This window comes from Bombus vosnesenskii, unplaced genomic scaffold, assembly GCF_011952255.1.
Source record: "Bombus vosnesenskii isolate JDL3184/JDL3185 unplaced genomic scaffold, Bvos_JDL3184-5_v1.1 scf7180000014105, whole genome shotgun sequence".
NCBI lineage: Eukaryota > Metazoa > Arthropoda > Insecta > Hymenoptera > Apidae > Bombus > Bombus vosnesenskii.
Window position 1 is genome coordinate 2152924 of NW_022883371.1, and position 15907 is coordinate 2168830.

General features: G+C 30.5%; 1 protein-coding gene across 1 annotated transcript in view; it reads right to left on the reverse strand.

Annotated features, from left to right (window-relative positions):
* LOC117239738 (division abnormally delayed protein) overlaps positions 1–15907 on the reverse strand; it is a 242725-nt gene that overhangs the window by 150911 nt on the left and 75907 nt on the right. Inside the window, exon 4 of the mRNA XM_033505559.1 lies at positions 13554–13755. Coding sequence (XP_033361450.1) covers positions 13554–13755 — 202 coding nt within the window. The remainder of the gene's footprint in view (positions 1–13553; positions 13756–15907) is intronic.

The window sequence follows — 15907 nt, forward strand, 5'->3', positions numbered from 1 at the left end:
AGATCGTTACCTATAGTGTACTAAAGAACGCCGTGTACGTCATCAAGAACATGGCAGAACCTGAAAAACCTAATTGAAAATACCTGTGCTGCTGTTCGGATGGAAACAGAGTAAAAGGAAAAGAAAGTAGTTCTGTTATACACAGCTGCCAGTGATGCGTTAACGTTGTTCACATTCATTTTTCACATTTATAATTTTCATGCAAACAATTATAAAAGTCAGAAAAGATTAACATTTACCCATTTTACTTATTAAAATAACTGCTATGACTAATGACTGAAAACTGAAAGACGCTATAAAATTGTTTACTTCTGTTCAATATATTTCTCTTAACAAGATTTTCATCATATTGCATAATTGTGGTAAGTTTATTTATAGTTATCCATAGAAGACGTTGTTAAGTTAAATGCCGTATGTTTAATTAAATCAGGATATTATAAAATCTTGATAAAGGTTATATTTATACTCTATCATATGGTGAATCTCGCTTTTGACTTTTGGGATAAAAGTATTATCTGAAAAATTGAAAAATTTAACAAAGACGGTCTTTGTTACGAGCTCTTCAATTGAAATAACATTCTTTTTAAAGCAGCCACAAATAGCAGTCACATATCAACTAAAATAAGAATCATCTTGTACATACTTACATAAAACAACTTGTACAAAATCTATGAAAGTAAAATTATCTTATTTGTATAATTTAATCTTTTCATAAACTGTGACAACAATTCAAAACAGATAAGCATATGTAATAATAGTATAAAAATTGACAAATACATGTGGAACGCACTTTTTAGTTTTGTTAGCAAACCGTACTTTACACCTTTTACGATGCCATTCTTTTTACCATTGGTAAAATTGGTACAGATTTGTGCTTTTAAACAAGATATAAAATTATTTGTATATATTCGCTTCTTTATATGAGACTTCTATATGAGACATACATATATATGTACTCGTAGTTACCTACATGTTTATATCAGAACTTTTAAACGACTCTCATTATGTTTTATTGTAATAAATATTAGAAATATACGGAAACTATGTCCATACAGAAACCTTGTATTCATATAAAGAGCTCGATACGTTGCTAAGCGAAGATCTCTACGATCGGTAGTATGTAAATTGAAAGAGTCAGTGGAGAAGTAGTACAAGTAAGTATATTATATTTTTTCAGAAAACGAGATAAATAAAATAAATATATAAAAGCTATAAATGATCTTATCGTACATTTCTTCAAACATTTAATAAATATAATATAATATGGCGTACATAGGTGAATAATTATAATAGCTGAATAAATACAATATTATAATTATAATAGAATAGGTGAATAATAATAAAGTGTTTGAATGCTTAAAAGCATGGTAGTCTTTCTATGAAATATTAACTCACAATTTTTTCAAATGAAATATATTTATTATTTGTACCACATTTCTGCTGAAACCGTGAATCATCAGGTAAGTTATAACATAAGAAACAGTGGTATAAGTGAATTTTTTTCTAGAAACAAAAGAGATACAAAGGAAACGATATGAAGAATGTGAACTATGCGAAGGATCTATATTTATCTCGAAGATTTTAACATAAATTTCTTGAAACCTTTATGAATACAAAATAATATACTTTAGTATTCGAAACCATATCAACTTTGTTCAAAGTTGTTGTCATGTTACATCAATATTTAATCTCACTTACAGTTTTGTCAAACTAAAGATATTTGTCACTTATATCATATTTTTTCGAACCTCCGAGTTACAGAATACTAAGTTATAATAAGCTGGAATAATTTTAGCCTAAAATTCCAGCAAAACACTCATCAGAGCATTTAATTCTATTGTTAGTGATTTATCTCGAATAATTCCGATCTATCTCGCAAATTTTCTCATTAACAATAGATTGCACGCGTCAAGCACATCTGGCGCGAATAAAACAATCTACGAACTATACTTACGTATTCGACACAACGCGGGTGCAGTTATTGTATATATATATATATATATATATATATATATATATATATATATATATATGTATATACATTACGTATTCTTTTTCAAGCATGTTTTAAACCGTTTCTTCTTACCACCTCCTCGGTACTCGTTGTTCAAAGTGCATTGTTACGACGCCCTTGGTGTCATTCGCCTATCACGCGTGTAATACAGCACGGCGTGGCACGGATCGGCGTGAAGTCGGATGATCGGCCGCCGTGAAATTTATAGCGCGCATCAGAATTTATAGCGTCTATTCATTTCGTTTCTATCCGTTCCTCTTCGCCGGCTGATTTTTTCTCCGATCGGACTAGCATGCATTTCCCATTTCGACGCCGACGTGTCGATCATCCAGACAAAAAGAGTCGATGCACAGGATTGATCGACGCGTCTAACGACCGATGCGCCTGATACATTCTATCGTGAAAATGCGAAGAACCCGAGATAAGATCGCTCTATTCGTCGCTTTTCCTCGTCTATGTTCAACAAAATCAGACGATACGAACAAACCTTGAAAAAGATACTCAAAGATCACAGTTGCTCCAAAAATTTCTTCTTAGCGCTGTTCCTTTTTCTTTCGATTAAGCCATTTAGACCTCGCGAGAAGTTTATTTCAACAATATATTTGTATAGACTAAAAAAGTACATAATCAGATAAGTTGTTATTGTCTTAGACTTTTTCTTAACAGTTAACTTATATAGATTTAAGAACTATACTTCAAAGTAAAAGATTATTTGGGATTAAAGCATTAATATGAATAAATGTATACAAGTTCATGATCATTTTTATGTGAAAATGTGGAATTTTAATAATTTCTATGTGCATTAATAGAAAACAAGATTGTTAAAAAATTTACTTCATTCGAATATCAGGAAATTATATATTACTAAATTATATGGATCGGTTATATATGTACATTGTATTATATGTATACTGATGTTGCGTAAGTTATATGTACCTTTTTTTTAAATGCAAAATATGCATTTTTTGCAAAAAAAGAAGCTGTTAAGAGCTATTGATATTGAAGTAAATAATAAACTGGTCATTAAAACGCTTTAGAATCTGTAAACTACTAATTCCAATTTTTCTAATCGTATGTAAAATTTGTAATATATTGTTTAACCTTGTCAGAAATATGAATCTTTTAATCTTGTTAAAAATTTATAAATTTGTGAACTTCCTTCGCCTTTATTCATCAAAATTTCAAACTGAAACAACGATGTGAGCATTTTGCAGAATATCTACGATATTATAGGAATTGATTAAATTATTGGTTTAAATATTTTCATGGGAATTGGTTTCGATGGAACGAATGAGATATGAATTTAACAAATTTCAGTACGGACAAATGGGATTTATGAACGCAAGATTCGTATTTAACAAAATATAATATTGCAGAAGCAAGAAATACAATCCAGAAACGAGCTGCTATTGATTTATGTTTTTATTTTTGAACAGGATAATCTCGTAATAGAGGCAGAGTGATTAAAGTAATAAGTATAACAAGTATGGGCAATATAATCTGGTTGTGAATTTGAAAAAGTGACAACCAATTTTGTAGTATCAAGTTAGGCTTTGATAATATCAGCTGAGTTTGAAGTGACGTATTCATTATTCTACTGTTTTATTTTATTTCCTTCAGTTTTATTATTTTTTATTTGTTTTATTTTATTTCATTTTATTTTACTTTACTTTATTTTATTTTATTTCATTTTATTTCATTTTATTTCATTTTATTTCATTTTATTATCTCACTAGCACCCAGAAATTAATAGCAAAGGTTAACCTCAGGATATCCTCAGAGCTATAAGCGTTTTTAATAATACGGAAAAAATAAATCATGAACATTTATACATGCTGTATATAATTAATTATCGTATAACACATAAAGATGGAAATAGAAATAATAGAAGATATACATGTACGGTTTGAACAAATAATTGCCCGATATTTGGGAGCGTGCATGAATGTACAACACATATGTATATGTGTGTATATATATATATATATATATATATATATATATATATCTTTATAGCGAAAGGATTAGATTTTAGTTTGCAGTTTTCTACTTGAAATAAAAACAAACTTCTCTTGCATACAAAAAGAGTGCAAAGGGAAAACGCGATAAGTCACATTTTCCACTCTTTACAAGAGAACAATTTTTAAATTCCGTATGTTGACAATCAATTTCGCGTTACTAAAATTATCTTTCTTTGGTTTTTACGTTCTCTCAATAAGTTTAAGAATATTGCGTGCCATAATATCAAAATGTTGCTTGTGATTAGCTTTTTCACTAAATTTTCTCAATCTATAAACTATTTTTAAAAACATCATCCTTGGTCCTAAACGATTCTTTTCATTTTCAACCATGCCATATTGAAACACTTCTTAGTTACATCGACACACTGAAATACAAAAACCAGAGAAAATGTACGTAGAAAAATATAAGACTCATCAGTGAGACATTCGCCCTCTTCTTTTATCTCCAGTCTTCTCCATCGCATGTTTGCAGCTCTACAACTGGTAACCCCGATGTGATCGCGACATTATCATTACTACGCAATAGCCTCATCATTACCTGCAAATGTTGTATGACGCATTTCTAGTAAATTATCTGCAACTATACACACAGAACAATAGCGAAGCTACTGCATAGGTGTCGGCACGCCGTGAACCTTTGGTAGCGGAGTGACCCTACAATGCATTTATCATTTTCTCCTGCGATCTTCAAATATTTCATGAAGCATTAAATGAAGTAAATTCTAACATTTTCGTTGTATATTCATTCTAATTACGTGTATGTATTATTTAATATCACAGCCCTCTCGTGCCCTTTGTAAATTCTCGCCATAATAATTTTATACGAATAATTCTTTCCACTTTCGAAATGAGATTACTTACTTACTTGGTTCCTGCTGCAATTAATCTATTCCATATATACGATAAATGTACAGTGTACTTACGTATAAGCTACGTAACAAAGGATATGAAAGGAAATAACGATGCGACAAATAACCAGGTGGTGTATTACGTACAACTATCATGTGATACGTTTCACACGCCTTCAGACTATATGTGTAACATACGACATTCCTGTTCAAACGAAACTACACTGCTAAAGAATTTCAGAAATGTTATACGCGTCGAATATGCCTCACGGCCTTTCTTTTCTTCCGTATCAAGCACGACAAACGTTCGAGTAAGTTGTCTCTGTTTCTTACCCATATCTCTTGATTACCAAAATTGCCTTCATTTTTTAAATTGAAATGTACTATATTCTTGATATATTCTTATTGTACAAATCAAACGCTTATTCGTAAAACATCTTTCCTTTGTGTTTTACTTACACGAATGTGTATTTTCATTCATAAATATTAGTACAGTTACGAAAAACTAGATGAACCAGAATAATCATTATAAAATTATTATCATTTGAAGTTTTATAATTATATTATAAAGAGCTCGTACATTCGATATTAACTCTTCAAAACAATAGAACATATTTTTTTTTAAAGAATATATTTCTCGATTTTTTACAAGGGAGTAGTATTAAAAATTTAATATTTTTCTACTCTCTTCGGAATTTTAAAAATATTACTTATCATAATATTTGATTATCAAAGACATTAAAATATCGTTTATCTTAAAAGTTACACCTTTGGTTTTTAATTCTAAGCGAAGTACTTCATTAGCTATGTATATTTTTGGACCTAACTATTTTCAGTTATTTTATACCACAATATTCCTTTTCAGTTATAAAGTGACATTAAAATCAGAACATCAAAAAATATCTACTTATCATATTTTCTTCTGTGACCAATTATTTTTCATTAAATTAAATTCTTTACTCTTATCTTGATAACTATTTCAACAGATCTCGATATTGGTATCATTAATTATTATTATATGGTTATGAATTATTATAACTTATGATGTATATAATTCTAAGTAAAAAGTTAATAATATCTACAGATGTAAACTTTGGCATAAATCTCGTACCTAATTCACCATAATCAATTAATTCAAATTTTCTCCATGATCTTTGGACCAAGAGATTATAATATTAACACATAATCGTTAATCCATTATTTTTTTACAACCTATGTACACAATTTTTGCTACCTTTTGTTACATTGTATTTTGCATCATCGTCTTATATAACGTAATATAATAGAAAATTCTGATTGATAAATCATTAGTGATTTCAAACGATTAATATATTTCATACGAGATGAAAATTTGAATTTCAGTTATACCTTCCATCTTTATTTTTGAATTATGAAAATGTGCTATCGAAGATACTTTCACAGAAGTAGCTTACAGACTAATGACATAATTTCGAAGCCAAGTAACATTTACTTTCAAAACAGCTTGTGTAAAATACACTACATGCTTTCGACGAGATATTAGTAGGTAAGTGGTTTGTGTATAAATTAAATATTACAAAACAGTTGGCACAGATCTTGCAGAAACGTGGAAGTTTTAATATATGTGATACAACTTATGTAATTTTGAATAAAACACTCGGAGATGCTTGTGAAATAGCGTAATTGTTAAATTAGCGAAATAGTATGTAACTAATGTAAAAATACCAATTCCTAAAACTTGTTAAAATTGTTATAATATCATCGACTATGTTTTCCACTGTTTTATGAAGCAATTATTCTCTTATTAAGTCATTCTATAAGTAATGTGTGTATCTATCTCGAATTTCTAAAGTAAAATCATATGGTAGCTGTCAGAGCTTGTAATTAGCAATTGAAAAGATTACTAATAACATCGACACATAAATTATCGATGACAATGACTTGGAAAAGTATAACATTTCATTGCGTCAATGTTCGGTCGTACGCAGCAAATAACATTAAATAACATGAGAGAGTATAATTAACAATTACTATGTCATTCACTCTATTCTCTAAATTTAGCGTGAACAAATTTTCATTTATTTAAATGAACAAAGTTCATACTAAAAAGTTCTATACAAAGTTCTATAAAAAATAAAAAATTTAACGTAACGAAAAACCTGACAACAGCAACCGAACATTTTGCGACCAGATCTTAACAATCTTTCGAGAAGTGAATTAGAAAATTGCCAAAAAGATGAAACACGGTCTTGGGAAACAACGGATAACGGATTAACTGTGAATAAATACGATATTTTTAGATTTTAATGTTGCATAAGTAAGCACAATGTAATCACACAAACATTCCAAGTTGTGAAAATTTATGTTGCAAGTTGTAACAGCAGATAAAGATATTAGTAACGATATGAATCGTACAGAAAATATTTAATGCATGTTATTCTTTAAATGCTGTTCTCAATGAATCTATTTAAAACTTTGCACGTGAAATATCAAACAAGGCATACAGCGTTACATACTTCCATAATCACATTAGTATTCAACTTATTTTCAACTTGTCTTATCTGCACCAGTAACGATTATTTTATTTTCTGCAATTATCTGTTTCTACTGTCAATAATCGTAGACATTTTTAATCAGTGGCAATGATTCATAAGTCATATTCCTCGATTATGTATACATATTAATACACTCTGAAACGAAAATATACGTTCTAATTAATTAGCACGTTATCACTGAATTGCGGATTTTTATGGAAATTTATATTTTTATAAACGCTGCTAAACAAATAGAATGGAAATAGGTACAAGGCAACCAGTAGGATAATGCCTGATAAGAATTTTTCACAATACGAAAGAAACATGAGAATTAATGATACAATGGTTCAAAGTTTCCAGTATTCTTAGCTATGGAGGCAATGAGGCGATTTTCTAAACTTTTGACTACGTGGCCGTTTTATTATACAGATATACATTTTGATCGGATTAATTCTTCAAGAAAAACAATTCTTACTTTTATTGGATATCGCCATATGGTTTACTCTGAATATTTTGTACATTTTTGCATATTGTATGTGTTTTATGTTGTACATTTATGCACATTGATATTTCTTATAAATACTTAAATATCCGTAGTCCGATGATCATTTATTCACGTTTATATTTATATTTCTGTATAAACGATCATACCACGTTTGGAATATTTTGAAAATAGATAACGTCAACTGGCACAATATGAAAAATCAAACTGCGAAGTATCGTAAAAGCTGTTAGCATGGTTTGTTTTTTATTAATTTTTAAAACAAACCAAGGGTTGTCGGTGCTTTTATATATACAATGCATCAACAAGCTTGGGAAAAAATTTGGTAGAAATTCTATGTGTCGAAACAACAAAAAGAGTTCATAGAAATACATGTCCGTATATTATGTCCCGAAACGCGACTTTATCGAGTTAGAATTTCATAAAGCATTAAAGTCTGGATTTGTATCATGTATACCAAAATAATATATATGTATATATACATATTATAATAATGCAATATATACATATATTATTATAAAAATGCTGTCCGATATTTTTGAACGAGTTCGACAGTCTATAGCGAAACATGTATATGCGTGCATTGAATTTCGTGGAAGATATTTCGGGTATTTGTTTTAGGAATTCATGTCTGTGAATTTTTCCCCTTGTTTTCACATGTAGGATTTATACCTAATACGTTATTTATTAGAGTTTATATATTAAACATAAAAATACGATCTCCTTTCTTTAAGTCACGAATTTGACCTTGTTAAAGTGCATTTTACATGACATTATTATAGTTCATCAGAAAAATGTTATTAATTTTTTAACGAATATTCTCTATCAATTGATTTATCGGAGCAATTCTCAACCATTAAAAAACTCAAAAAGAGAAAAACAGAGAAAAGAAGAAATTAGTGGCACTGTCATTCGACGACCTGGGCGGGCAATTGATGTCACCGGTTTCGGACATTAAGATAACCTGAAAGCAAGTTTCTCGAAAGTTACATAAAGTTCGACTCGACCTTATCGCTTGGCAGAATTAATTTAAGGGAGTTAAGGAAATTAAGTTAATGAGTTTCTATCGCTATTTAAAGAAAAACATACAAATCAATTAGACGCAATTCCAATTCAGCCAGACCGACCGAAGATGACCAGAATGTGGTCTATCTACCAAGTATCAAGCGGGCGGGAATTCTCAGTCAAACACTTAATTATTTTATGGCTAGTCATATAATTTTAGTTTCGCATTTAATTAATAACTTTCTTCTGTTAAATCTAAATATACATATACATATAAACATACATATTTTAAAAGTATTGGGCAGTTTCTTACTTTTAATACAATATAATTTAATTGTAGATTAGGAATTTAATTATGAATATAAATCAACCTGCAATGATTTTATCCGTAATAATTTAATAATAGAATATTATGACACAATTAAATTAATTTTTAAAAGTCAGATAATAGACACATTCAGTCGTATATGTAATAATTAGTAAAATATATTACTTCTAGCTTTGGTAATTAATTTGTTTAATTTATAGTACACTATTCCAATTTTCATCCTACGATAATGATAAAATTCATACTTATAGATACTGTAAGTAAAATCCAAATTCTCATGAAACAGTGTATATTCTTCAGTTGTACAGTGTTCCATGGCAAATTTCCTACGTGTCTCTCTATTTGCAACAACTAAATAACGAATGATTCTATCAAAGTTGTATCATGTGAGAATGAAAACCAATTAAAGTAATGGAACTGCCTTTCAGGACATCCTGTATTTTAAAAGTATCAAAAAAGAGAAAGTCTGATGGTAATGATGTGACATTAATCGTTATTTTTAATAAAAAATATTTCAATGCTCTTTTTCTTTTATTTTTACTAGCGTAAAATTTTATTTTCTGGACACTGTGTCGATTTAAAAACACATTTCATCGAGTAAGACATTTGACCAGTTGACGGGTTCAGGTTTCCAAGACATCACTAAATCTTGGCAAAATATGGTCTAGTAACATGTAAAGTCATCGAACGGCATATCAAGCGCAAACTAGCGTTGCATGTCGCACGTTGCACGCTCGTTGAATATGTCCAAACGAGCGTTCACGACGGACTGCTTTCCCTTACGTGATACCTTACGAACTAGGACATTTTAATCAGCTTTTCCTTACGTTTCTTACACGATAACATGCCACTCTCTAGTTGCGCATATCAACTTTTATCGGGATTTTTTAAATTTAGATCGCATTTATTTCCGTAAAAAGAGCATCACGACATCGAGAACGATATCGGTTTAAACATCGTTTCGATCATTGATTTAATTTTAATCACGTTCTGTATTGACTTTTTATTCATACATGATATTGGCACGTATGTAATATAAAATAAAAATAACGGCTTTTGCGAATTTATAGAGTTTTGTTAACAGTTTTCCATAAGTCAGATAATTGAATGCAGTATAAATCTACCGTTTGTTTGAATAATTTAACAGCTCAACGTTTAAATATTTTCTTTGTATTGTCTACTTATTCTACTTTTTTATAAATGCTCTTAATGTAAAACAAGATTTTTATATTAATGCAATAATTATATATAATAAGATGAAATATCGAAATATAGTTATTTCAGTTATATCTGTATTATTTTTTCAAAAATATCTAAAAGCTTTCTGCAATGTATTAAAAGATCGCACATGCCACTGTACAACTTTTAATGGCAAACGCTTGAAAAATAAAAACAATTTGAAATATCAAAACGATTTTAATGGATCTTCTATAAAATAACTACCCAAAAAATGGACCTAAAATTATTAATATATTCATTATCCACAAGTACATGGAAAGTTGCAAAATAATTTTATCAAATATACCGTCTCCTCAATATATACATATACTTTATTCATTTTATGTATATTATATAAAGAAATTAAATAAAAGATATTTTATATAAATATGCATAAAATTTTATAAAACAAGTTGTCGTTCGTACCAACGCTTTTATACATCAGCGCATATTCGCAGAAATTAACATTAAAATTGATACCAGCGTATTCACATTTGCAAAACCTCGTGAAACAAATGTGTACATCTCTTTTATGTTTTATTTTCTGTATCTTTTATTTCTTTTATTTCGTTAATTTTTTATAGCGCTTTTTATGTATTTTACAGCAATCTTTTGCACGCTAATAGAGGTTTGTTCCAGTAAGGGGAATAAATAATGATAAAAAGAAGAAAAAACGTTTTAAATGCACTTGCCGGAACAAATACTTTCTAAAGCCGAATGCCCTTTTGTATAGAATTTCGCAAACGGTGGAATTCCTTTAAAACGAACAACACGAACTCGAAAATTCGCATAAATTATAGGGTAAGTACCGCGTGAGTCAACAATAATGACCGTTCGAAACGCATCCTTTGGAAAGTTCGGCTTGCGACACGCATACACATAATGCAAGTATATGCGTAGATCGGTTGGTCTGTTCCTAAATTCGAAATTAAACGAGCGAGAGTGTAGTTTCCTGAAAGTTCTCGCGATCATTTATATGAACAGCCCCTAATCCGCGACAGATTTGATATATATGGAGGCCGCAAATTGGTTCCGTCCGTTTCTCTCCTAAATAAAAAGCAAATTTATGGAAATGCATACAATGACGGCACGGTGAGCATATAATGCTCGTTCCTCGCGTTCCTTCGCCTGCCGGCGCTAATATCAATAACAATGAAAACAAAAATATAGCACGCACATGTCTGCACGCAGGTAGACGCCGTGCCAGCGTAGCGATTCGAATCGGGGACTGACAAAACGATCAAAAGAATCGAAAGAATGTCTGCGCCGGTGCTCGAGAAATCGTCTGGAATGGTCCCCACGAGCGGGGACCATTCGTTTATTTTACCAAGTAAACCCGAAAAATTTCTCCAGTTTACCGCTGCGTGGTTTTACAGAATTTCATTTTTCTTGTACTATTACAACGATTAAAAATATGTCGAATCGACGTAGAAAATAAATATGAATGTTCGTGAATGTCGTTACACTTTCTGATTAAAAGGCATGATCTTACGGAAAGATCTTTCTATTTCAAATACGTATTTTTCATTCAATCTGATTGCTCTGGCACGTAAAATAAAATACAGAGAAATAGTCGATTTTTCGTTTAAAATGAAAAGAAGTATAACAGATTTTTCTATATTTTGTTATTTTTCCTTTAAACTTTACAAATAGGTTTTAGGCACTCGAATTACTGAAAGATAATATTGCGCGCATATTTCCATTACGTAATAGATAAGGAAATTATATTATTATTAATATATAATTTCTTAAGCTGATAGGGAGAACATCTGTCGCATAAACTTTTGAATATCACGTGGTAAATTATAATACAAGAAACTTTTTGTAAAAGTTTAAAAAATATGCTTCCTTTCAATATATTCGGTTGGCAATATCACCTATTGGCAAAATCCGCAATCACTTAGCTGCCAACCCAATACTATCCAACAAAGCAAAACGTTCAAAGTGTTTGATAAATTACACCATCCGCCTCCGTTCACTTTTGATATAAATATTTTTTGTTCACGCGTTCTATCGGACCTAGTTATATCGTCATAATTAAGCAATTAGCTCTAGCTACAAAGTGACAAGAGGAAGACATCGAAAACGCGTAAGTACTTATTTGTTTTATGGCTTTCCCGTACGTGGAAACGGTTTGTAAAAGGTGAATGTTCTATCGATCGGCGTGATTGTTACAACGGTTATCAACTAAACGTGATCGCACACGGAAACTCTCGTAATAATAGAGTATCAAGAACCAAAGATCGCTATCTTCAAAATGATAATTTATCAGCATGACTGAACGAACGTTTGCAAACTACGATACAAATAATAACAAATTTCCCGGTAAACAATTCGTCAAACACGTCGTGCCTGTACTATCGTGCATTGAATCAATCTCCTTCAACACTTTGCCTTATAATATCAGCCGATATGCATAGATAAGTGGCACGAATTATAATTCTGATTCAACAAAGATAGTCTGTGTTGAAGGGCTTGAGAAAAAAATGGTACAATGGACAAAATCTTTGATACGATACCTGTAAGTAAAGTTAAAGTTTAACAAAGAAATCTGTATACGTACTTTCGCACGTTAAGATATTGTGCGATACAACTACTCATGTGTTGATAAATCGATTGGAAATAATTCACAAAATTCTTTGGATTGATATGGATCTTATCGTTCACTGTATTTACTCGAATATTGGTTTTAAGAAAAATGATATTGTTCCATATTTTTAAAACAGTTTAGAGGTTAATATTAATTTCAATTCTTCGGAAAAATGCACTTCTACTACTTTTCTAGTTTAGTTCGAATTCTAAGATTAATTTCAATCCTTTAGACTAGAAATGAATAATTATAAAATATATATAATTTGTTCATATTTTCTGTCTGACTCACTGACTAAATAGCTGGCTGTATAATAAATTATAAGACAGAAGGTAATGATGACAAAATACTAAAATAAAGTCAGCGATACACATACGAATTTAAAAAGAGGAATATAACGTCAAGGATAAGGATGATGCAAACGTACATTCATTATACGCCCGAGAGAGAAGATTCACCCTGTATATTGGATGAAGATTATACAAGTGTTTGAGTTCTTTTGGCGGATACTCACCTTCTCCTCGAGTGCAGGTCCGTTCTCCATCGCGTGCATAATGGCGTCCGAAATGCGGGTGTCCAATTGTCTGACAGCCCTCTCGGCATTCAGACCCAACGGATCCATACGACCGTCGACCGCTACAACGAGCCTCTCCACCGTTTCCACGTACCCGGACCATGCGAGGTCCAGTTCAGATGCTGGCTCTGTCAGACAACCTCTGCAATCAGATTATATATTTTCAGCTCCGATTTTCGTTTCGTTCCCTCTGAGAACGATATTTTATTTGTCGACTTTTTCCTACGACTCTTCTCGTCACTCTTTACGTTTAACAATAATATACGGCCAGTCATGAAAGTATTTATTTGATTATTTATGATAAAAAGCTTTTATATGAATGTAATATGTGTAGTGTGTGTTACATAAAAGATTCTCAAATTTCAGTAACACCAAATGAGACACGATTGTCACGATTATATTAATATTCAAAAGTAATTTGAAAATGTATAGCTGTTTACTGCTACGAACATACATTTAGTAAAAAATTAGTACAAGACACGGACAGTCATCTTATGTATGGGTCAACGTGTAATAACCGCGTATTAAAGATGTTCACGCTGATTATTAAGGTTTATTAATATAATGGATAATTATTGTGTAAATATTTTGTCATCTCTGTAAAATATATACTCGCAGTAAATATCTTGTAATTTTTTTAACTCGACATTTGAAAAATATTGTTGAGTTTTAGGAATAGTTTGGGTTTTCTTCTCAACATATAATGAGCGGACCGCAATGTAGCGCAATTTTACGTATTAACAGAGCTAATATCTTACTCTATTCGCGTTACGGTTATTTTTTCTTTTTTCCATTTACTTACATTTATCTATCGATTAATCTACCATGTAAGATAGATATCTGTGATGAAGAAAAATAAGTGCGATATGTATTGCTTATAAACATGAAATATCACCAATGGTGAAAAAGATAAGTACGTAGAGTTTCTATCATTTATAAAAATATAAATAATCTGGAACGATTATTTGTACAAACAAATGTTATGTAATGATGTTATCGATAGTTATTACTTAGAATATTACTTTAACGGAACAACCGATCGAGTATACAATTGTATATAAAATCTGACGGCACAAACTGATAGAGAAATAAAAATCGCCGGTACAATTTATTAACAATATATTCGTTATTTTCATATATGAAAAATTTCCTATATAATATCACGTATTTATGTTTTTTCAAATCTTGCATTTCATTTAGTTATTAATGTTTCATTGTAGTTTATTAGCATATTATTCTCCTGACATTAAACATTTATTTATCGTGGCCTCCAGATTTCAAATTAAAATCAATTGCATCAATACACGGAAAAAAATCGCATCTTTTTTTCATATAATCAAGCAACATTCCGATTATAAGAAATTAAGGCAATAAACTTTACTAACTATAATTTTGTAAACTAGAATTTTATATACTTATGTGCAGAATATTACACAATGATACTAGTTTTCGGAAGTATGCGATAGACATAAGTAAAACTTTGAGAAAAAGTATTGTACTCGGATGAATATAGTCAAGCATACCTTTCTTTGAAAAGTGTGTTTGCTTGCATAACCAACTACTCTTCAAAGTTCCAAGTAAAGCAATTACAAGTTTCCGCATGTCTGCATCTAGTTATACCAATATGTCACGGAGAAATATTACTTCAAGAACGCTGTGACATCTTGTTTAATAGTACAAATCATTTCTTATCATCATCATGGTCATCGTTTGCCTATATTCAACGAGGAAAATGAGGCTTTTTATTTTAAGCTAATCAAATGTACATACTCGAATGATTTACGAATTCACGAAACAGTTGTTATTTATTAGTAGACCGCTGACATTTGTACAAATTCTTACGTTTTAAAAATTAAAATTAAAAATACTTTGCCTTCGATGTTCGAGCGTACGTAGAACATTACATATTTCGCAACTTTTGTTACCATAGTTAACATCTATTTCGAATTTAGATATGTTCTCATATTAAAAACAGGCTACTCCATCGATGAATTTCATAAAATCGAGAAATAGGAAAATTAGTATGAAAATTAGCCATAACGCAATTTCCCAAATCGGAAAGGGACACAATGAAATCATCTTCGACACAATTTCAAAACGCATTTTGATTCACACCCACGTGACCTGTGTATATTTAGATCTCGAGTGAGCGATTTCAGTGGTTTCGTCAGACGTGGATGGCAAAAGAATCACCATAATCCCAGTAATCCGGAAGCTGATCGATCAAACTAATTACTTTTATTTACAATTAACATCTTACGATTTTAAACAAATTTATTTCCTCTTCTTTGTAT